This window comes from Trichosurus vulpecula, chromosome 8 (assembly GCF_011100635.1).
Source record: "Trichosurus vulpecula isolate mTriVul1 chromosome 8, mTriVul1.pri, whole genome shotgun sequence".
Lineage (NCBI taxonomy): Eukaryota > Metazoa > Chordata > Mammalia > Diprotodontia > Phalangeridae > Trichosurus > Trichosurus vulpecula.
Genome location: NC_050580.1, coordinates 212,328,632 through 212,351,094, shown reverse-complemented (window position 1 = coordinate 212,351,094; position 22,463 = coordinate 212,328,632). Strand labels below are relative to the sequence as shown.

Here is a 22,463-nt window from a genome sequence, read left to right as displayed (position 1 = left end):
AGAAATTGAAAGAATCCACAGATCTCCTCCTCAAATAGATCCCAAAAAGAAAACTCCCAGGAACATTGTCACCAAATTCCAGAGCTCCCAGGTCAAGGAGAAAATACTGCAAGCAGCCAGAAAGAAACAATTTGAATATTGTGGAAAAACAATCAGGATAACACAGGATCTGGCAGCTTCCACATCAAGGGACCACAGGGCTTGGAATACGATATTCCGGAGGTCAATGGAGCTAGGATTAAAACCAAGAATCACCTACCCAGCAAAACTGAGTATCATGCTCCAAGGCAAAACATGGATTTTCAATAAAATAGAGGACTTTCAAGCTTTCTCAGTGAAAAGACCAGAGCTGAATAGAAAATTTGACTTTCAAACACAAGAATCAAGAGAAGCATGAAAAGGTAAACAAGAAAGAGAAATCATAAGGGACTTACTAAAGTTGAACTGTTTTGGTTACATTCCTACATAGAAAGATGATATGTATGATTCATAAGACCTCAATATCATAGTAGCTGAAAGGAATATGCATATATTTATATGTGTATACATATATATATACATATGTGTGTGTCTATGTATGTATATATGTAGGTGTGTGTGTGTGTATATATATATATATATATATATATATACTTATACATACATACAGAGGGCACAGGGTGAGTTGAATATGAAGGGATGATATCTAAAAAAATAAAAACATATTAAGGGATAAGAGAGGAATATATTGAGAGAGGGAGAAAGGGAGAGATAGAATGGAGTAAATTACCTCGCATAAAAGTGGCAAGAAAAAGTGGTTGTCTAGGAAGGGAAGAGGGGGCAGGTGAGGAGAAATGAGTAAATCTTGCTCTCCTCAGATTTGACCTGAGGAGGGAATACCATACACACTCAATTGGGTATCTTACCCCACAGGAAAGAAGGAGGAAGAAGATAAAAAAGGGGGGATGATAGAAGGGGGGGTAGACAGGGGGAGGAGGTAATCAAAAACAAACACTTTCGAAAAGGGACAGAGTCAAGGGAGAAAATTCAATAAAGGGGGATAGGTTAGGAAGGAGCAAAACATAGTTAATCTTTCACAACATGAGTATTGTGGAAGGGTTTTACATAATGATACACATGTGGCCTATGTTGAATTGCTTGCCTTCTTAGGGAGGGTGGGTGGGGAGGGAAGAGGGGAGAGAATTTGGAACTCAAAGTTTTAAAAACAGATGTTCAAAAACAAACAAAGGTTTTTGCATGCAAATGGGAAATAAGATACACAGGCCATGGGGCATAGAAATTTATCTTGCCCTACAAGAAAGGAAGGGAAAGGGGGAGGGGAGGGGAGTGGGGTGACAGATGGGAGGGCTGACTGGGGAACGGGGCAACCAGAATATATGCCATCTTGGAGTGGGGGCAGGGTAGAAATGGGGAGAAAATTTGTAATTCAAACTCTTCTGAAAATCAATGCTGAAAACTAAATATATTAAATAAATTAAATTTAAAAAGAGAAAAAAAAGATCTCAAATTGCTATAGCTTTTTTAGACCTGCAAGAACAATGATTAAGAGAAAGAAGAAAAATAAAGGAAAGGGAAAGCTGCTGAATAATATTACCTTAGTCAACAAATAACCCAGTCTCTCTTCTACCTTCTCGTAGCTGGCTGACATTGGGGGATCTCTCCTTTAAGATACAAGTCCTTCTTTTCCTTTGTTGAAACTCTGAAGGAAGAGCAGGTTCACACATACTAATATTCTAACAAAGGACCCCCACACTGCTTTTCTTGTCAACATAGACAGAATAGCAGGTTGGGTATGAGAATGGGCTATCATTGCCCATCCCAAGACCTTTAGTATTTTCCTCTATTTGGTGAAAGAAAAGAATTTTTAAAAATAAAAGCAGACTTGGGATAGTTCTTAAGTGATCTTCTGTGTGACTCTAGGAGTTAGGCTGACCCTGCAGCTATTACAAAGATAACAAATTGTGGAAGATAACAAAACAATTGACTTTTTATGTGTGACTAAAAGCATAAGAAAAGTTCCTAAAGCTTTATCAAAGCTTTTCTGTTTGTGAGCTCTGATTCAAATTCTTGGTTGAGACTGTTAAGTTCTAGGGAAATTATCAATTTTCCCTCTGTGTAAGTATATATGCTATGTATGTGTTTCTATTTAGAAAACTAAGTCTTTCTTAGCCTTTGGATTTGACCAATTTCTGCATTGAAGTTTTCTTCTTAAGTCAAAATTTCCTTTGGGAACCATAGTTTGGTTCTAAGAATATGCTTCTTGTTTGGTAACCTTCCAAAGAAAATGAAATCTGACAAATTTCTACATCCAAATTTAATCTTCCCCCAATGGCTCACTGTGAGTATGAGGATAGAGGGATGACAAGAAATTTTTACAATGAAATTTTATATTTCAATGCAATGTGGCTTTCAAATGGACTTCACTTTATGTTAATGGACATCCTTTTGTCTAAAAACACGGTGCATGAATTATTTAGTGATTCCTTATAATTTCCCCTTGAGGTAAGTCAGTTCATATATACAACTTCCTTCTGAAGCAATTGCCAGAGTAAGCAGTGAGGGCCATGTGAAAATAATCTTATTTTGAATATTTCTGAATCTGGACGTTTGAAGTGCTCAATGTTTTCAGCAAAGTTTTCTTAATTATAACTTGACTTTCAGTTTATAGTAGCTGTATTTATGCGTGCATCAGTTTTACCATTTTTAAATGAATTGGCTAACAAGCCTAGTAAAATTTCACTTCAGGTATTAAGTCAATCAGAAATCAGGCAAACACCATTAAATTAAATTAAATGTTTTTTTTAAAAATACAACAAAATTCATTCATTGATCCAAAATATCCATAGTGATATCCAGGATTCTGGTTGACTCCCAGAAATTGAACGATTCGTGTTTTCTAATTTGTCTCTTTCTATGATGATATATGTCTAAAATAAATAGGATATTTAAACTTTAACACTACTTTTCTACCGAGAAAAGTTGTCTTAGCTCTAATGGCACACCCATACCCACATTCCCCCTCTGCACCCCATTTGCATGAAGAAAAGCTACAGTGACCTGTGGTTATAAAACCTCTTCTTTGTGTGTGGTATTGACAGTGATGATGGTTTGGACATCAATTATTTCTTGTATCTGCAACCTAAGTGTGCATTAAATGACCCACACAAATCAAGATTCTGTTCAGATTTCCCCTTGATACTATTCATTGAGCATAAAAAAGCTTCCTTCAGTCCTCCCATTGCCAAAAAACTAAGAAACTACCAGTTTCCACCATTTTCTGTCCTGCTTTTTTATGTCACAGGAAGCTGTCATATTGAATGTTGAATGGCTGCACCTCTGATTTCAGAAGCATATCCAGAAATAGGCAATGCTGGTTCTGTACCTTAAGAGACCTAATGCTCTTTTTATCATGAAAACCTCTGAACTATCTGTGACCTGCAGGTGGAGAATTGGGTACAACCTGTTTCCAAGATAAATGACTATTTGTGCATGCGTGTGTTTTCCCCCCAGGAGATTCTGTCATGAATGCTATTTTGTGATTCCATTCTCAAGGAAACATGAAGGCAAACTCTATTTGAGTATTAACCTCTTTTCTCTCCTAGGGAATGCAGTCGGATTTTTGGTGAAGACGGTTTGACGTTGAAGCTCTTTCTTAAAAGGACTGCTCCCTTTTCTATCCTATGGACTTTGACTAATTACCTGTATTTACTGGCTTTAAAGAAACTGACAGCCACAGATGTCTCTGCCCTGTTCTGTTGTAACAAAGCATTTGTCTTCTTACTTTCTTGGATTGTGCTGAAAGACAGGTTCATGGGAGTAAGGGTAATGATATATGTGATTTTCAAATATGCTACTTTTCTTAATTATAAATCTATAATATCATAAGATCACAGGTTTAGGGCCCAAAGGGTTATTAAAGGCTACTTAGTCTTAACTACTTCATTTTAAAGATGAAGAATTGAGGTTCAGATTGGCCAAATGACTTCTCTTGCTTGGCATAGTGCCTGGCACATAGTAGGTACTTGCTAAATGTTTATTGAATCGCATTGAATCATACAGTTAACAAGTCACAGAGGAGGGTTTGAATCCAGGGCCATTGTCTCCAAAACCAGTGCCCTTTCCATTATATCTCTCTCCCTCTTGTTCTGGCTTATATTTTTTTCAGAATACAAAATCTGTATCTGAAGATGTGTTAGGGATCCCAGCCTTTACAATATGAAGTGAGGCGAACATGATGTACAGTTTACACTGAGAAGTTCGTTGTGTGATTTCAATAAACCTCTTTTCCTCCTTTCCTCCCTATCTCCTTAAAAATATTTTGATATCTACTTCCAAATCAACCACCCTCTAATATCCCAAACAGATAAACAAATAGTCCTTTTTAAAAAATATTGTTTTTCATGGATCCATCTAACTTTCCATTTTCACTTTAAAAGAGCTATGTAAACCCAGAATTAGCCATACTTAAGATTCCTTTAGCTTTTTTGAAGCCATATATCACAGAACAATTCTTCTACCTATACACCTGGAAATGGCTTTCTTTAATTAATATTAGTATAAGCAGATAAGATTACATAATAGTAATTAAGGTTAGTGGTAAGAACATGTGGATATTAAAAGTTGTTATATTTCCAGAGTAAGTAATATTGAAAATGAAACTAAAAAGAAACAACTTATACTTAAAAAATAAACCCTTAATTAAACTTATAAAACCTTCACTAACTCTTTCAGTGGTGACTTTTTTTGGAAGTTATTTTGTGAATTAAAAAAAGTTAACTCGGTAAAGTTTACTGACCTTTGGTGTTAGGGCTGCAAATGCATTGCTTGAATGCCGACATTTTTTGGAAACTCCAGGAGCCAGGATGCCACTCAAATTTTGTTTAAGTTTCTCTCAGCCTGGTGAGCATACAGACTTATAGTGTTGCCAAAGTAATAAAAATAAAGAACAGTATACATTTAGAAAATGAAGTTTGTTCAGAGGGACAGGAAAGGAGCACGGTCCTGTTAAATAAAATCACATGGAGTTTGTGGCAAGGAGAGACAGAGATTGGATTCAGCGCACATTGTGATTTTTGTGATTAGCTCAGGTTGGCTATTCCTATAGAATCCGTGCTCCCCTTATTCTCCCTGCCTCCAGCTAATGGAGATACGATATGAGCACACTATAGATGTCAGTTATTTGGAAGAGATCATAACTCTTCATACTAAGTGCTTCTTTTTAACTGGGTAATTAATCAATTGGGTATATAACACGTGGCCCTTCACTGCAAACTCTGGGTCTACACAAGACTGGTCTTGGGGACTGTCCCCCAAAATCTTTGGATCATTTTGCTACCACTCAGAGTTTCCTCAGGAATATTAGAATAGAATTCTCTGTTGCTGTAAGAGGCTCCCCACTCTCCATGTAAGTACTTCAGGTGATAATATATATCACGTACAGGACAACTTTTGTTTTACTCTATAGAAAATTCATGAAACACATAGAGGAATCCTCATAGCTCATGCACAGTAAATTCAATTCTACTCTCTTTTATGATGAGTTCTACCTTTTCTCTATGTAAGCTTCCTGCCCTACAGTACTATCTAAAGGATATTAATTCCCCTTGGCAGGGAAATGAACTTGGAGTTGCTGAAGCAACAACATTGTAGGGAGTTTCTCCATTGCAGAGAACCATGCAGTTGTTCAGTCATTTTGGTTGTGTCCATGACCCCATTTGAGGTTTTCCTGGCCAAGGTTCCAGAGTGAATTGCCATTTCCTTCTCCACCTCATTTTACAGATGAGGAAACTGAGGCAAACAGGGTTAAGTGACTTGCCCAGGATCACACAGCTAGTAAGTGTCTGAGACCAGATTTGAATTCATGAAGATGAATCTTCCTGACTTCAGGCCTGGCACTCTATACATTGCGCAACCTAGCTGCTAAGCCATGTAGGCCTCCTGTCTTGTGTTATTACCCTAAAGAATTAGGTTCTTTCTGTAAGGGAACAAACTTATAATTGCTAGATAGTAACCCCCTTTCATGCTACCTTTGTACCATCCAAATAACTCATGGCAGTAGTGGAGGGCAAAGTACAGGCCTTCTGCTCCTCTGTATTATAGCTCAGTATTTTGCTTGTTAATTAATTTATTATAGAATTTTTATCTTATATCATTGCTAAATCTGCTTCTTTGCAACTCCTACCCCTTTTTCCTAGTTCTTTCTTCTGGAGACCAAACACAATGAATCTAATCTGGGGCAGTTAGGTGGCTCAGTGCATATAGCTCTGGACATGGAATCACGATGACCCAAGTTCAAGTCCAGCCTCAGATATTAGCTGTGTGACCCTGGATGGGTCACTTAACATGTTTGCCTGAGTTTCCTCATCTGAAAAAATGGGGATAATAATGTCACTTATCTCCCAGGGTTGTTTTGGGGATCTAATAAGATAGTAATTATAAAGCGCTTAGCCCAGTGCTTGGCACATAGTAGGTGCTATAAAATGTTAGCTATTATTATTAATCTCTTTTCCACATGACAACCCTTCAAATGGAAAGAAAAAAAATAGTATTTATATAATGCTTATGGGCCAAGTACTGCATTAAGTGCTTTACAAATATTATCTATTTTGAGATATAAATATTAAAATAAGAAGCTGTGGAAAAGGTCTTGTATTTGGAGTTTAGTATCTGCGATTGAATCCTGACTTTGACTGACTGATCTTAGCCAAGTCATTTAACCTCTTTGGACCTCAGTTTTCTTAAATAAGTAAAACAGGAGAGGGAAGGTGGGGCTAGGTGAACTTGAAAGTCCCTTCCATCTCTAACTTTATATTCCTACAATCATGTCCATTTGAAATATTCTCTTTTCCAGGCTAGAAATCTTGATCAGTCTTTACGGATGATACTAAATAAATGGCAAATTTTCTTTATAGAAAAGCATTAATTACAGAGAACAATCATGTGACTCAATTAATAATAGCCACTAGGAAAAAGTCATAGTAAGAGGTTTTCTAGTAGCTAATCTTAGAATTAAGACCCAAATAGAATCAGGCTGAAGTCATTTGTATACTCAGTTGGAAAAGAGATTCTGGCTGCCTCTAGCACCAATGAATCTTGACCAATGGCAAGCTGGCCCCATGTAGACATAATAGAATCTTTGCTTCCTTACTATAGAAAATGGAAAGGGAGTAGGAGAGGCATAAGGAGCTTTGGAGTATTCCCAGCATGGTTAAAGGGATGATTTATATTCCAGAATATAAACCCTTAGATTTCCCAGGAAAAAATAGCTGTGCCACAGTGGAGATTTTTTTCAATTCTAAGTATGATGCTTCTGCATTGCATTAAAAAAGGTCATGTTTATTTAAGATACTCCAGACAAAATAATCATACATACATTTAAGCAGTGTGGTATACAGTAATGAATGATGTCAGGGGCTATGAGTGTGAACCTCAACTTTTCTACTTTCTAGCTTGTGTGATTTTGGCCAAGTCACTTAACCTCTCTAGGACTTGGTTGTGAGATAGCAATGTATTGAAAATCAATGACTGATCTGCTGATAGAAGTCAGATGTTTCCCTCTTTATCCATCAGAAATTGCTTCATTTCTTACTGTGAATATTAAATAGTGTCATATTCCAGAAAAATGTCAAAGTGAAATTTTAATGATGCTCATAATCAGGCCATGAGAAGTTTCAAAACACGTTCAGCATTTTGTCTTTTGACAGCATCAGCATTTCTTTTCCTCTGGAGATCTCCTGAGAACATGTATAATTAGGTCATTTGAGAAATTAAAGGAGAAATACAGTACTAATAACATAAATACATCTATTACTTGTCTCCTACATCTATAAATAATTTCAAAGCATAGTTCCTCCAGAATATATCCAGTTAGACTGCTTTCTTCCAGCTACTGGATTTGCCTTCAGACATTTGGCTGGAAAGTGTATTTTTGGTTCAAACTACAGCTCCAGTTGTTGAGAAACAGATGGCTAGCCATTATCCTCATTTGCTTCATTCTAAAGGGGTCAAAGAAGATGGTCAGGCCAACCTGCATATTTTTAATGCCAAAACAGACTCATGGGCAGAGCTGGGGGTGTCTGCTGTGATAGTAGTGGTAAGCATGAATTTCATATAGTAATGCAATTTGCCAGAAATCAATGCTCACAATAAATAAAATGCATAGTGACTAGTTTGACATGAACTACGAAATATAAACTCAGTAACTCAGAGAAAAATAAAGTGTGACACATTTTGTGTTTTGTTGTCAAAAATAAGTCACTTTTACCATATCAGGAATATTTTTCATGTTCAAAGTGTTTTTAAATAGCAATTGTAGCTCATTTTAAAAGTTCCATGAAAATTAGCAAGCTTCATGGAAATTCAAATTTGACAAACATTTCTTAAGAACTTGTTATGTGTCAAATGCACTATATACTTTAACTGGAATTTTTGAAATTCATAGTGACCAGAGGTTATAGTTTAATAAAATACTGATCTCTGAGATGAATCGGCTTCTTTCTCATATTCCGCTGCCAGTTCCACTTTGTTGGAAACTAGGTTTAAAATGTAAAAATCAAAATCTTTTTTGGAGATCCAATGCCTCTTCTTAAGCCCTTTACTATTGAGGAAAATTTTCCTGCTGGCATTCAAAACATCTCCTTTTTCCACATGGGGACATAAATATATATAGCTAATAGTAGTAGTAGTAGCAGCAGTAGCAATAGTAGTAGTGGTAGTAATAGTGGCGGTAGTAGTAGTAGTAATAGTAGTGGTAGTAGTAGTGGTGGTAGTAATAGTGGTGGTGGTGGCAGTAGTAGTAGTAATAGCTGGCATTTACATAGGGCTTTAGGGTTTACAAAGGAATTTACAAACATTATCTCATTTGATCCTCTGGGAGGGTCTATTATTATCATCCATATTTTACAAATTATGAAAATGAGACAGAGGTTAAATATGTATCTGAGGTCAAAATCAAACCCAAATCCTCCTGACTTCAGGTCCAGCTTTCTATCTATTGTACTCCTACGGCCTCTAATAATTCAATAAATACCAACTATCTTAAAGAATGTTAGGATATAAATATGTATATTTCCAGTTCAGCATGCATACATTTTTCAGTCACCTAAGGGTCCAATGATCATTATACACAATGCAGTTATTTGGTATTGGCTTTAGGTGAGGTATGGAGGAACTCAGAGACTTCCTTGAGTATTCCAGCTTAACCTATCTTTTCATGATTTTCCTTTCTCTCAATGGACTAATACATAGGTTTCCAGAGTGACTGCAAGGAGGATTAAAAAAAAAAAAGTATTTTCATTTACTTAAGCTATTTATCTTTCAATTCCAACTGGAGACTTGGAATAATTTTCTCTTTCCTTGTTCATTTTTACTTGGATAGTTGGTTAGACATGTAATATCATTAATGTGGGTGATACTGTTGAGGTTTAGGGGTGCTCGGACTCTGAAATAGCAATACTTGGATCCTGCCCAAATGAATTCGACCCAAGCCTTCTTTCAGCCAAAGAAAAACAAAGTTTATTAAAAATCCACCATATTGGCCAGACTCTTAAGGAATCTGAGCATTTATATCACTAATGCAAGTGGGCCAGATTGAATCTGAGCACTTTCATAGAAACAAGTTGGATCCTATATACAGAAAGACTGTGGGCGGGATCTCGGATGGGCCAAGTAGTCTGGGGTGATTGGAGGAGGGGAGTAGGGAGGCTCTTGATGGGAGTGGCCAGTAGGCTGGGGTGACTAGAGGCTGGAGTTGAGGAATCAAGAGAATGGGGCTTAGATAGAATCAAGGGTGGGCAGTAGCTGGAGGCAATCCGGGGTAATAGACAATGAGGGCCTGGACTAGGTTAAGGGTAACGGAGAATAATGGAAGGCCAGTTGAGGGGATTATGGCCACAGGCAAACACCTGACCAAGTGGGAAGATTCAAGGAGAGTTCAAAGGTGTTTCCAGAGCCTGTACCCCATCACTACTATTACCCCTGCAGACTGGAATCCTGCCACATCTTCCCATCCCATCTGATTCGTGTCCACATCCTTTTTTGATACTTCATAGAAGACCAACAACATGCTGAAGAACTTGAAAATTTATTTTCTACTTATCTATCTTGAGGGTGTCATTTAACATAGAACTACCACAACTATCACCTCTAATCCTCACTACACAACTGGCACACCCCTTTTTCTAATCATACATATCTTTGATGATGTCATTTTTGTAACTTCTTGTGTAGCAGTCATCATGGATAATATGCTAAAACCTGCCTATGTGCATCACAGGCCTTCATACTGGCCTGTAATTTTCCTATTTCTAAGATCTTTGTGTTTTGTGATTTGAAGCTATAGTTTATGACTAAGATAATAGTATTTATGATGGTCTTTTGTAGTATATAACTTGTGACTCAAAGCCCATTCGCATGAGACCCTCTTCATTGGTGGAGAGTGCCTACCCATTGTTTCAAATGCCTGTTGGCATTTGTAAGAGTCAGAGGTAATGAGAGCTTGAAAGAAACAAGATCTTGGTCTTTTGGCTTCCATCCTCAAGAGAAAAGAAAAGCTGTTCCAGACTCTCTTCAGAGAGAGGTCCCCGAAGGGCAAAAAGACTGAAGAAGCTAAGAAGTAGCAGAGTCCACACCTTGATCATGCCTCTGTCCCCAGAAACACCCACGCTACACTCCTGCAGTAGCATCGAGGCCCTTAGAATCATAGAAAACACAGTGCTGCTTCCCAGCTAATAATAATGGCTAGCATTTACATAGCACTTTAAGGTTTGCAAAGTGTTTACAAATATTATTCCATTCTATTCTTGCAATAACTCTGTGGGATAGGGACTATTATCCTCTCCATTTTATAGACGAGGAAACTAAGGCAGGTAGTAGTTAAATGACTTGCCCAAGATCACAGAGCTAGTAAGTGTCTGAGGCCAGATTTCAATTCAAGTCTTTACTCTAGGTCCATTGCTCTATTCATTTTACCACATAGATGCTAATTTCTTATTCCCACCCAACCCTGAGCACAGCAGTCCCCTTTCAAGTGTATTGACAGACTCAGTGGGCTGCCTGCCCAGTTGCATATCATAATTAAAAAATATACATTTCTCATCTCCTTAGTTTTCCAGCAAGTATGCTTAAATCGATCTCTTTTGAATAGTGATAGATTTCACTGAGGAGACTTTGTGGTATTCCAGGGACTGAAACAATCAAGCAATGAACAGCATGCGTGGGACAGAGTTTGATATTTTCTAGGATTCTTTCTAGATACAGTAAATTAGGGCAAGTGCTCTATACTCTTTGGGGAACCCTATTCAGGTAGTGCCAGAAGGTACTTTAGGAGAGCTTCCGGTGGAGGAGAAAAAAAAAATCTGAATTCCATATAGATATAATCAGCCTACTCATTCCCTCTTCTCTATTATTGAGGTAAAGTGGGTAATTATATAACTTTCCTCTCCCTACATCAATCTTTCATGAAATCTTCTTCAAAGATACCTGAGAAGTCCATTTAATTTGATTTCACCTACATGAATACTAAGGGGAGGAGTAATGTGATTTTCATTGTCTGTAGCTCAGAGTTGGCATTATGTCTAAAGGTCCTTATGATAATAGCCCTACTTCTTTCATTTCTTATACACCCAACTGTTTCTTTAAACTTCTGTAGGTCTGAAGTCCTTCATGACTTCCATGGACTCTTAGCTCTAGTGTCTAGTGAAGCTTAATGACCCTGTATGACTTTGGATACTTGAAAAGTTTTTCACAAAGAGGACAAGACACCAAACACTTTTTAATCTTTGACAATTTTTTTATTAATAGAAACTATATATTTGTGGTTCTTAATGTTTTCTCTGCTCTCCATTGCCCTTGGTTAATCTCTGCCTCCACAAGAAAGTAAAAGAAGAGCATTTCTTTCCTTTCATTTTACTGTCCCATTAAGCTTCAAGAAGCAACATTAAACACAGAGCAAAAACTAGACTTGATCATTCATTCAGATTTTAAGATTCTACCGCAGCTTTCTCTGAGAGTGTAGTGTGGAGAAAGGGCACCAGCCTATTAGGGAAAATCAGGGACAGCCCACCTGAATGTACTGTTTCAAAGATAAGATTATTTTTTCAAAGAAAACAAATATTGATAATGCTGCTGATTTTATTATTATTCTGAGGTCACCACACAATGAGGGTGGATCTCAAGGATCTATTCCAAGAACTGAAGCTGGGGAAAAGCAGTAATGATGACACATGAAAAAAATGCAATAGAATTATACCGTAGAGAGAATAAGATGAATCTTTTCTCGTTGGACAGTATTGTATCAATCAGGGCATGTTGTGGCCTTCTTGACATGATAGCCCCAATACATTTTGAAAGGCTAAAAAATGCAATTGGTAATTTTGTGATCATAAAATATTTTCACTGAGGATTCCTCCATTTTAATATAGTCCCTTTTGAGGGTCTCTCCCTCTTGTTTATTTTTCATCTTGTTTTGCTATTTTTTCATACCCATGATTGTATACAAGTTAGAACTGACTGACCTAATTTAAAACCCAAGCAATTGAATTTTTAGAGATCCTCCAGAAAAAATGTGCATTAATTTATGGAAACCCTAAAGAATAACCTGAAGTTAAGAAGACCTGAATTTAGATTCAGCCTCAGACACTCACTAGCTGTGTGATTCTGGATAAGCCATTTAACTTCTGTCTGCCTCATTTTTTTCATCATTAAGATGAGGGTAACCATAACACCTACCTTCCCAGGGTTAATTCAATTGTACATTTCTATTATATTTATATATCACATCAATTTATATATATATCTCATATATTGATTCAAATTCTATAGAGATAATTGCTAACTACTGTTATTTCTATTAATGGTGTATAGATTTCGTCCATAACATTCAAGTTAAGAGCCTCATATATACAAAATCTAAATGGTGTGAATCTGAAAGAGACAGCCCTATGTTTTCCCACCATCCCCAATCAGAACCAATTTACCTTCCTTTGGGATAAATAATTGGACTCTAAAAATTCATGAAATCTAGATCCCATGATGAGGTCATTCTCTGGGAATTTTAATTGTGTGTTTTACAGTCTGCACTGATAAGACAAATCTATGCTGTGCAATTAGTTAATGCATTTTGGGTAGTTTGAATTACTGATTGAGATCATTAAAGATTTATATCTCATATTTTCTCAAATTGTCCAAATTATCTATACTCCCCTTGCAATCTGGTTTGCAAGAGAATTCATCAAAAATTACTTTGGATTAGAATCTGGTCATGTAGAAACAGGTCTCCCAGATACCTCTATGAATTGAATGAAAATGTGATAAAATGTCTTGGTTTGTCTTCTTCCTATGTGACTCCGTATGGCTTATAAATCACTACGCATGAAGTTAAGGAAAAAACTTCTCACAATGTTCTTTTTTTTCGGAACTCAGTTTACAGCACTCTTGTGCTCTCTGAAGTAAAAGTACTATCCTCTACTAAGGCAATCAAGACACTTGATATTCAACTTAAATAGCCCAATCCCATGTTTTCATGGGCACATGAACTATGATTGTAATGGAGATCTTCAAGGAGATCATCATAGTTTTCATTTTAAATTGCCATAAAACTGATAGGATTTCGCTAATTTTCAATTCATGTCATTAGAAAACTCAAAATAGAATTGTCATACATATATTCATATTAACTAATGAACAGTTAATCCCCAAGTAAGAAATGCCATGTCATGTTATAGTGAATAGACATTATGTATAAAATATACTTCTCACTTTATTTGCCCTTGTTGCCCATGGCACCTAGAAAGTAGCTATAGAAACATTTTAAGGATCTTGATATGAAATATCATGGTTGTGTTTTTAAAAATCACAAAGAATCAATGCCATGATTAATTAAATCCATTTCAGAAATAATCATCCATCCATCTGATCAAAATAAATATGGGTGGCAGGGATCAGGAGAAAATGATATTGATTTAAATTTTTTCTCTGACCACCTTCTGTGAAAGGAATTCAACAAAACAAATGCGCATACAACTGCTTAGCTAATTTGCCGTGTTTTTAAGGTGATACTAACCCACAACTTAAGAGGGGCATTATTTGATGCCTCTTCATATGATCTTGAAAATGACTGTCCCTGATTATCTATTAAAATTCCTATCCGAGCTAAAAATCCCCAAATCAAAAGAGAGGATAATTCTTTCAGGTTTTCCATATTTACTACTTCTAGGTAACCCCCTAGCCATCTTTATTTATGAGCCTATTACTTTTTTTGGAAATTTTCCTTGACATCTCATAGTGTGTGCATTAAATTCTATTCCCTATAGTTTGAACTCTAGTAAAGAACACAAGTCTGGTGGCTTAAGGGTACATGACATTCAGTCAGAGTGAGAAATGCCTCATATCTAAGAATTCTTCAGGTAATATCTTTTGGAGACAGTTTTTCATTTCTGACAAGTTGGCTCTTATTCTGTGCCTTTGCCAAGTGTTTTCCCTGTTCTTCATATAGGGTGCTTAGCACGAGTCTGCTGTAAGACCAAACCTATGCTTGCTCTTTGTGGTCTTTAACAAAGATATATTCGTCTGCATCAGCCTCATGCGAGTATAGACATAGGACTACATCTGTTATAATTCTCAGTAAAATCCAGTCAGGAGTGTGGGGATTATGTTTATGGCAATATTATTCACAAGAATAGATGATTTATAAGGCAATACTCAGAACTCAAGTAGAAAAAAACCCATCAATTAGCATAGAAGCTTTCTCAGACTGCACAAATACACAAAATTAGTTCAGGAATTTCATTGTTTTAAGTCTTTCTAGGTTGGTATGTCCGGAAAGAGTATCAATAAACTTACTATAAGTTGAGTTGATTAAGGTCAAATGATTTCCCATGGATGAAGATAGGCGGGAGGTAATTGGTTTTTGAAGCCATTTCTCTAAAAGTGGATATTAGCCGGCGGAGTTATGAAGCTCAGATGGAATAATGGATGTAAAATATTCTGCAAACTTTAAGGTGCTATATAGATTATAGTTATCATAATAATTATTAGTCTTATTATCCTTAAGTCTCTAGACCTCCAGTCTAGTGATGACTTGATTCCCTGAGCCTTCCACTACACCTCTATAGACATGTCTATAGAGAAGCAGTATACTGCTAAAATTTTAATATGTAAAAAATTTTAATATGTAAAAAATATGTAAAAACAAATACATGCTTTTAAGTTAAGTCTGCATTATTAAGACTTTCTTAAGTCTAAAGAGTAGGCAAAACAATAACCCAAGCCCTGATTTGTAGCATTGTGATTTCTGAGTTGTAACTGAAAATTTAATAGTGGACTCCCATAAGCCATTTAGAACTGGCCCCAGCACACACTTGATGTTAACCTACGGTAACCTTGGCTAAAAGAATAAAATGAAGGTGTGCTCCATTGATGAGAAAGAAGCCCAGTTACAACACCGATTCTGGGAATTTTCATGAACATACACATATTCTTGTTATTACAGGCTCTTCCTTTAATCTTCAGCACCCCTTGGTATATGGGAATTTGGAAGGGTTATTTAGGGGATATTTGGCAACTTTCATGCAATCCCAAGGGACAATTGGGTGTGACATTCTTGCTGCCAAGCAAAGTGGTACCCAACTTTCCTGTTTTCATCTTTCATTTGGCAGATAGTTGCTGCAATAATGGCAATCACGGGCATCGTGATGATGGCATATGCAGATAATTTTCATGCTGATTCAATCATAGGAGTGGCGTTTGCTGTTGGATCTGCATCTACTTCTGCTTTGTATAAGGTATGTGATGGAACTTCATTTGTTAAGGTAAAATAAATTAAAAAGTACAAAAACAGTTATGGGTAGGAAAACATAGGAATAGGGAAGGTGGAAAAGAATAAGGATTTACATAGTGCCTACTATATGTCAGGCACTGTGCTAAGTTCTTTTTACAAATGTTATCTCTTTTGATCCTGGGCATATTATTTCATTGGTATACATTGCTGATTCTTGGAATTCTCTGGAGAAGAAGACTCTCTCTGCCAACACAGGTTGGCACCTTCTCTGTAACTTACAGTTTTAGAGAGTTGCTTAGAGCACTAAGAGGTCAAGCGACCTGCCTAGGCTCACACAGATAGTATATTTGAAGTGGGACTACAGCCCAGAACTTCCTGTCTCTGGGCCCAGTTTTCTATCCACTATAACACATATAGGTGAGATCATGTTTTACTATGCCATTTTGTGTTTTTAGCAGGAAATATTGTGGCACCTTTATCTTCAAAGTCCCAGTCTTGATTATCTTTTAATTAAATTACATAGGGCTATGTTTATAAAAGAAATAGATTGGTGCCTGTGGTTCTAGAGATTTATATGAGTCCTATTCCTTTATTCACTCACATTAAGGTGTGTGATGTAAAAAATGACTAAAATGTGGAAACTAAGGGAATGTCCATCAACCAAGGAATGGCTGAACAAATTGTGGAATGTGGATGTGATGGAATACTATTGTGTTGTAAAAAATGTAGGAAAACAATTTTAGAGATGTAGAAAGACTTGTGTGAATTGATGCAGAATGAAGTGAGAAGAATCAGATGAACAGTTTATACCACAGTATCAATAATATAAAAATGAGAATTTTGAAAGACTAAGAACTCTGATCAAATGCATGATCAACCATGATTCCAGAAGTCTGATAAAAATACTGCCAGCTTACGACAAAAAATAATGAATTAATTTGCAGAATAAGAAATTTATTCTTTAATGAGACCAACATGGAAACATGTTTTACTTGACTATTTTTATGTAATATGGGGGTTCTTTCTCCCTCTCTTTATCCTTCCCTACCTTCCTCTCTCCCTCCCTCCCTTTTTTTAACCTTTCTTCCTTCCTCTCTCCCTTTTTCTTTATCTTTTTCTTCTTTCTTTTCTCATCACTCCCTTCTTCCCTTACTCTTCCTCTTTCTATTTGTTTCTTTCTCTCTCTATTTCTCTCCCTCTCTTTTTTCCTTCTTTCTTGTGGGGAGAGCTGAGAGGGAAAACATGAATGCTTGATAATTGAAAAATAAAATTAAAAACCCATTGCTGCTAGTTTTATCTTTACTTTTATATTAGCAACAAAACAAAAGCATAACATCTCTCTCTGATCCACAAAGATAGTGTCCACTATATACTCATAACTCATTCTTAGCACAGGGCTCTCACTACCATGAATGGAAATCCTTTGCCAAGAAGTCACAATAGACCATGGCAGTAAAGACAAAAACACACAGGATAGATCTAAAATGTTTTCACCAAAGCTCTATTTTAAAGAGCTTGCTTTTTGGCTGTATCTTAAATGCATTTACCATTTTTGTACCCTTGATTTTAGTTGAAAAATTACTCAAAAAGACAAAAAGTTTCCTTGTGGAACTTCCAGCTGCCTATTTTTGATTCTTCACTGATACCACAGCTCGGGGCACATTTCTATATTAACATTTCTTTGTCCAGTGATTCCATTTGAAAAGCTTGATGAGTTTTTCTTGGCTCAATATTCATCCTTGACTTTCTCCTCAACTGGGACTGCCCTGAGATGTTTGATGTGGCCAGTCTAATACAGTCTCACTAGAGAAAACATAAAAGCCTGTTAGAGTAATAATAGTACATGAAATGTTTTGTGAAGCTGATAGCAAACTTGTGGAATTACTGTTAACTATAGGGCTATAGATCTAAATTCTAATCCTTCTTCAGACACTGACCATCTGTGTAGCCCTGAGCAAATCTCAGCCTCAAGTTTCTTCTTTTATGAAATGGGGCACCTACTTTGGAAGGTTGTTCTTCTGATCAAATGAGAAAATATATGTAAAATTCTTTGAAAAATTTTATATAATAATGATAATAATTTTAATAATAATAATTTGATATATAACATACATTATATATGGTATATAACAAAATGTAACATAATCATAATTATATCAGTAGTTCCATGAGAGAGATGGCATAGTGGATATAGGGCCAACCTTGGAATTGGTAAAGACTGGGTTCCTGCCTCTGATACCCATTAATCATGTGACCATGAACAAGTCATTTTATCTCTCATTGCATTCAGGCAGATCTAAAACTGTAAGTTTCATTCACTATCTTGATGAAATCACAGATTCATCCCAAAACAAACAAAGAAAAAGCAGTAGCATATGTTTTTAATACAAAAAAATCATGCTACCACCTCTAATTGAAGTAAAAAAAGATCAGGAACATTACTGATAATCATTACAGAATTAATATAGAAAAGTAGAGATATTAAGAAGACAGGACCACCAGGTGTAAGATTTAGATCTCCCTAAATTCTGATCTAAGGCTTCAGGCAAGTTACTTATTAGTGAGTCAGTTAGCCAATAAACATTTATTAAATGCCTGCTATGCAGCAGATACTACGCTAAACACTGGGGATACAAAGATGAAAAATAAACACAGTCTCTGTTCTCAAAGAACTTATAGTCTAATGGGAGACAGTATACAAAAGGAAGCTGAGAGTGGGGTGGGGGAGGAAGTGGAAAGTACCTGTGAAGGGGCGTGAGGGAGAAGTCTAAAGGATTCCAGCTGGAGGGTGGGGGGCAATGAAGAGTTGATTGACCTTGGTGCCCTTTTTCTATCTCACAGGGCTAATATTACACAGAAAAACCCCAATTCTGAAGATAAATACAATATTTGTGAAGGCATCTTGAACTCTCTAGAAGATAAATGCCACATACAACCAAGGCATCAATATTATCTCTCTTGACAACATAATGACAAGGTCCCCGTGTAAAATACAGTTTTCCATATGTGTCAAAACAAGGATGAAGTGAATCTCATGTGCTCCAGGGAAGGCTCAGTGACCTCTCAAGCTATAATTGAAGTTAGGCTTGAGAGTTGGTGTGTAATTTTATTGATCACCCAATATATCAATCACCTTTGGTGAATTCATGATGGTAATGAATATCCTAGCTGTTCAAATAGAAAATGGAAGCAATATATTCTATAGCATGTCCTCCCTTACATGAATAATGTGCCACATGTTACATTTCATTTTAGATCAGCCTTAGAAATTTAACTAATCAAACATTTATTAAAAGGAAGGGGGAAGGGAAGAGAAAGGAAGAAGCATTCATTAGGTACCTATTATGGGCCAGGCATTGTACTAAATGCTTTACAAATATAATTTCATTGGCACCTACTATGTGCAAGAACTTGTGCCTGGTACTAGAGAGATGAAGCTGGATCCTGTCCTCAAGAGGCTTAAATGTAAAGAGAAAAGAGACCTGCATACAGTAACTGGGAAATTTGAGCCCATTGGTCGGTATATGTTAGCTTCCCAATCCAGCAAGCACTTTGACTACAGTGAAGTTGGTTACTGAGCAATGCTTTCTCTCCTTCTAGGTTTTATTTAAGATGTTTCTTGGAAGTGCCAACTTTGGTGAAGCGGCCCACTTTTTTTCCACCTTAGGTTTCTTTAATTTAATCTTCATCTCCTTCACGCCAATTGTCCTATATTTTACCAAAGTGGAGCACTGGTCATCTTTCTCAGCCCTACCCTGGGGCTGCCTCTGTGGAATGGCAGGGCTATGGCTAGGTAAGTTGGGAAGATTTTTCAGCACCACTCAGTGTATCTCAGTGTTCAACCTTGAAAAAGTATCATTTTAAAAAGTTAACATGATTATTTAAATCTGTTCAGTTATTTAAATGATACCATGCCAAAACCATGGAGTTTTCCTAGAATTTTTCATCTAGTTATGTCACAGAATTTACAAAGAGAGGTCATGGAGATAGGTTTTGCTAGCCAATGTTCAGGACACAAAAATCTGAGAATTTAACGACATATCCAAGCCTTTCTTGGAAAAGAAGTAGGAGAAACAATTAGATAAATTGTCCAGGTTTCAATTCTGGCTTTCTTAAAGGCATCATGTATAGTAGAACAAGTACTGAAATTCAGAGACAAGAGAAACCTGGATTCAAATCCCACCTGCCACACTAACTTATGTGTAAATCATGGTTAAAATACTTAATCTTTCTATCATCCACCCTCATAGTGCCCTGATTCTCCCCACCTGGACCAGATCTCCAGAAACCAAGCTCTAAATCTCTGTGGGCAATTAATTCACTCAGCTTTATACCTCCTTTCCTGGGACTGAGCTGCCCTAATCAGTAAGTCAGTCAACACATATATCTTATGCATTTGTTTTATATGAAGACAAGATGAGACAGTCTGTTCCCCTAAAGAACTTAAACTCAAATAGGGAATATATGTGTGTTTTTGTGTGTGTGTGTGTGTGTGTGCATATACATACGTATACACATGCACACACAATATATAGTTTTATATATAGTTATGTAGGGTAAACTATATCTATATCCAACTATATAGTTATATATCTATATAGATACATCTATATATATTATATTTATATGTATATGGATCTATTATTTATATGTAAAACTAGTTATAGTTTTATATAGTTAACTACATGCTTACATAGTTATATGTATAATATATATTATATATATAGTTTTATATAGCTAACTATATGCTTACGTAGTTATATGCATATAATTATATTATTTGTGTGTGTAAGACGGGTAGCTCACACTCCTCAACCACAATCAGTGTAATCATCAAGGCATCTTACACTCTGATATCTTTATCAGGTCAGAGCACTTTTGGGGTTATGGAGTCAATCAATTACATGTGTACACTAAGTATGAACAATTCCTGGGCACTTCTTTTGAATGAATTGATCAGTCAAAGGTATAGACTAAAAACAAATGAGGCTACACAGGCAATGTTTTATGCTTGGTTGAAGACGATCAGGTACCTCATGAAGAACTTGAATAAAACAGCAAGCCAGTTTGAGGCCTGGCATTCTCATAACAGACCAGCCTGGTCAAGCCCTTGAGAGGGAATCCTTTGGAGGGTGGAAGAGAAATTCTCTTGACTGGCATATGACCTTGTGAACTATGAAAGGTCAGAAGATTTGGACTTCTCAATGGAGCTAGTAGACTTCTCAGTGGAGCTGGTAGCAATGCCTTAGGAACAGCGGTGGCCAAGGACAAACTTGACACACTTTGGTAAGGCAGCTTTAAGACTACAAGGGCACTTTAGAGCCCAGAAGAAAGCCAAAAGGGGGGCTTCATGAGAAGTTCATGAAGAGAGTAAAGGACTTCCATCCAACTATGAATTACCCCTTTGCCACATGTATTCTTTAAGCTTAAGCCTGCCTTTTCCCCCATGACCTTTCATGTACAAGAAGTGAGCCAAGTCTTAGACTTTTGGGGAGGGAGGGAATTTTGTATCAGTTGTTCTTACTACACCATCACCATAAGTAAAAGGTAAGTAAATCTATCTAGTAAACAAAGAGGAACACATCTGATGGATGTGATGTATTAAAGGTACATAAGTGATAAGATAAATGGTCCCCGATTCCTCAGCATTATTCCTAGGACCTTTGGGAGACAGGTAGCCAGCTGCCTTATGGTGTGAGTAGGGTTTGGGACAGTGAGCTCTGAGAGGGTACTACAGATGTAAGCATATGCATATTAATGTCAACAAGCCATCAATCTATATGTGTAAACATATACACTATGCTAACAGCTAGGGATAAAAAGACAAAAGCTCTCAAGCCCACAATCTAATGGGGAAGGCAACATGACAACAATTAGGTACAGGATAATAATAATACATACAGTGGGTAATTGCAGAGAGAAGGCGCTAACATATACAAAATGAGTGCAAGCTGCTTGTAGGAGAGAAGGCCTAGCAGCCAGAGAGTGGGAAATGGAGTCAGGAAAGACTTCTTGTAGAAGATGGGTCTTGGAAGTAAAGTCATTTGAGCTGAGTCTTGAAAAGTGAGCTAGGAATTCTAAGAAATGGAGGTGAGCGTGGAATGCATTCCAAGCAAGGAGAACAACCGGTTCAAAGGTACATGGTTGCCTTCTTCACATCAAGGACTCTTAATTTTTTTCAATCAATTCTTTTCCGATAGGGACTCAAGGGCTTTCATCATCCCAGAAAACTATTTCTGGATGCTCTCTGGCTTGTTAATAGCCTTCCCAGATGGTGATATATATAACTGAATGCACTCCACTGCACATATAGTCTACTCAGGACAGAGTAAAGTGGGGCTTCTACCTTTGTGATCCTGGAATCTATGTCTCTCTTAATACAGCAAAAAGGTCAAAGTAGCTTGCTTTTTTGTTGTTTCCATACTGAAGTACTGACTTTTTATCTTAATGGCTAACGTTCCTTTCCCCACCTCCCCAGACAATTTGCTTTCTAACCATGCCTCTCCCATCCTGAACTTGCAAACTTGATTTTAAAAAAACCCAATGGAAGACTTTACAACTTATCTTTATTAAATTCATCTTATTATATTCAGCCCAAAGGTCATTTTGGGATCCTGATTCAGTTAGATCATGTGTTAGCTATCCCTTTTAGTATGTGTATTATCTACAAATTGGATAAACATGCTAT

The 22,463-nt window shown here is 36.7% G+C and overlaps 1 protein-coding gene across 1 annotated transcript in view; it reads left to right on the top strand.

The window, feature by feature from the left end:
* SLC35F4 (solute carrier family 35 member F4) overlaps positions 1-22,463 on the top strand; it is a 309,305-nt gene that overhangs the window by 263,523 nt on the left and 23,319 nt on the right. The window contains 3 exon segments of the mRNA XM_036736238.1: positions 3,603-3,822; positions 15,654-15,779; positions 19,376-19,568. Coding sequence (XP_036592133.1) covers positions 3,603-3,822; positions 15,654-15,779; positions 19,376-19,568 — 539 coding nt within the window.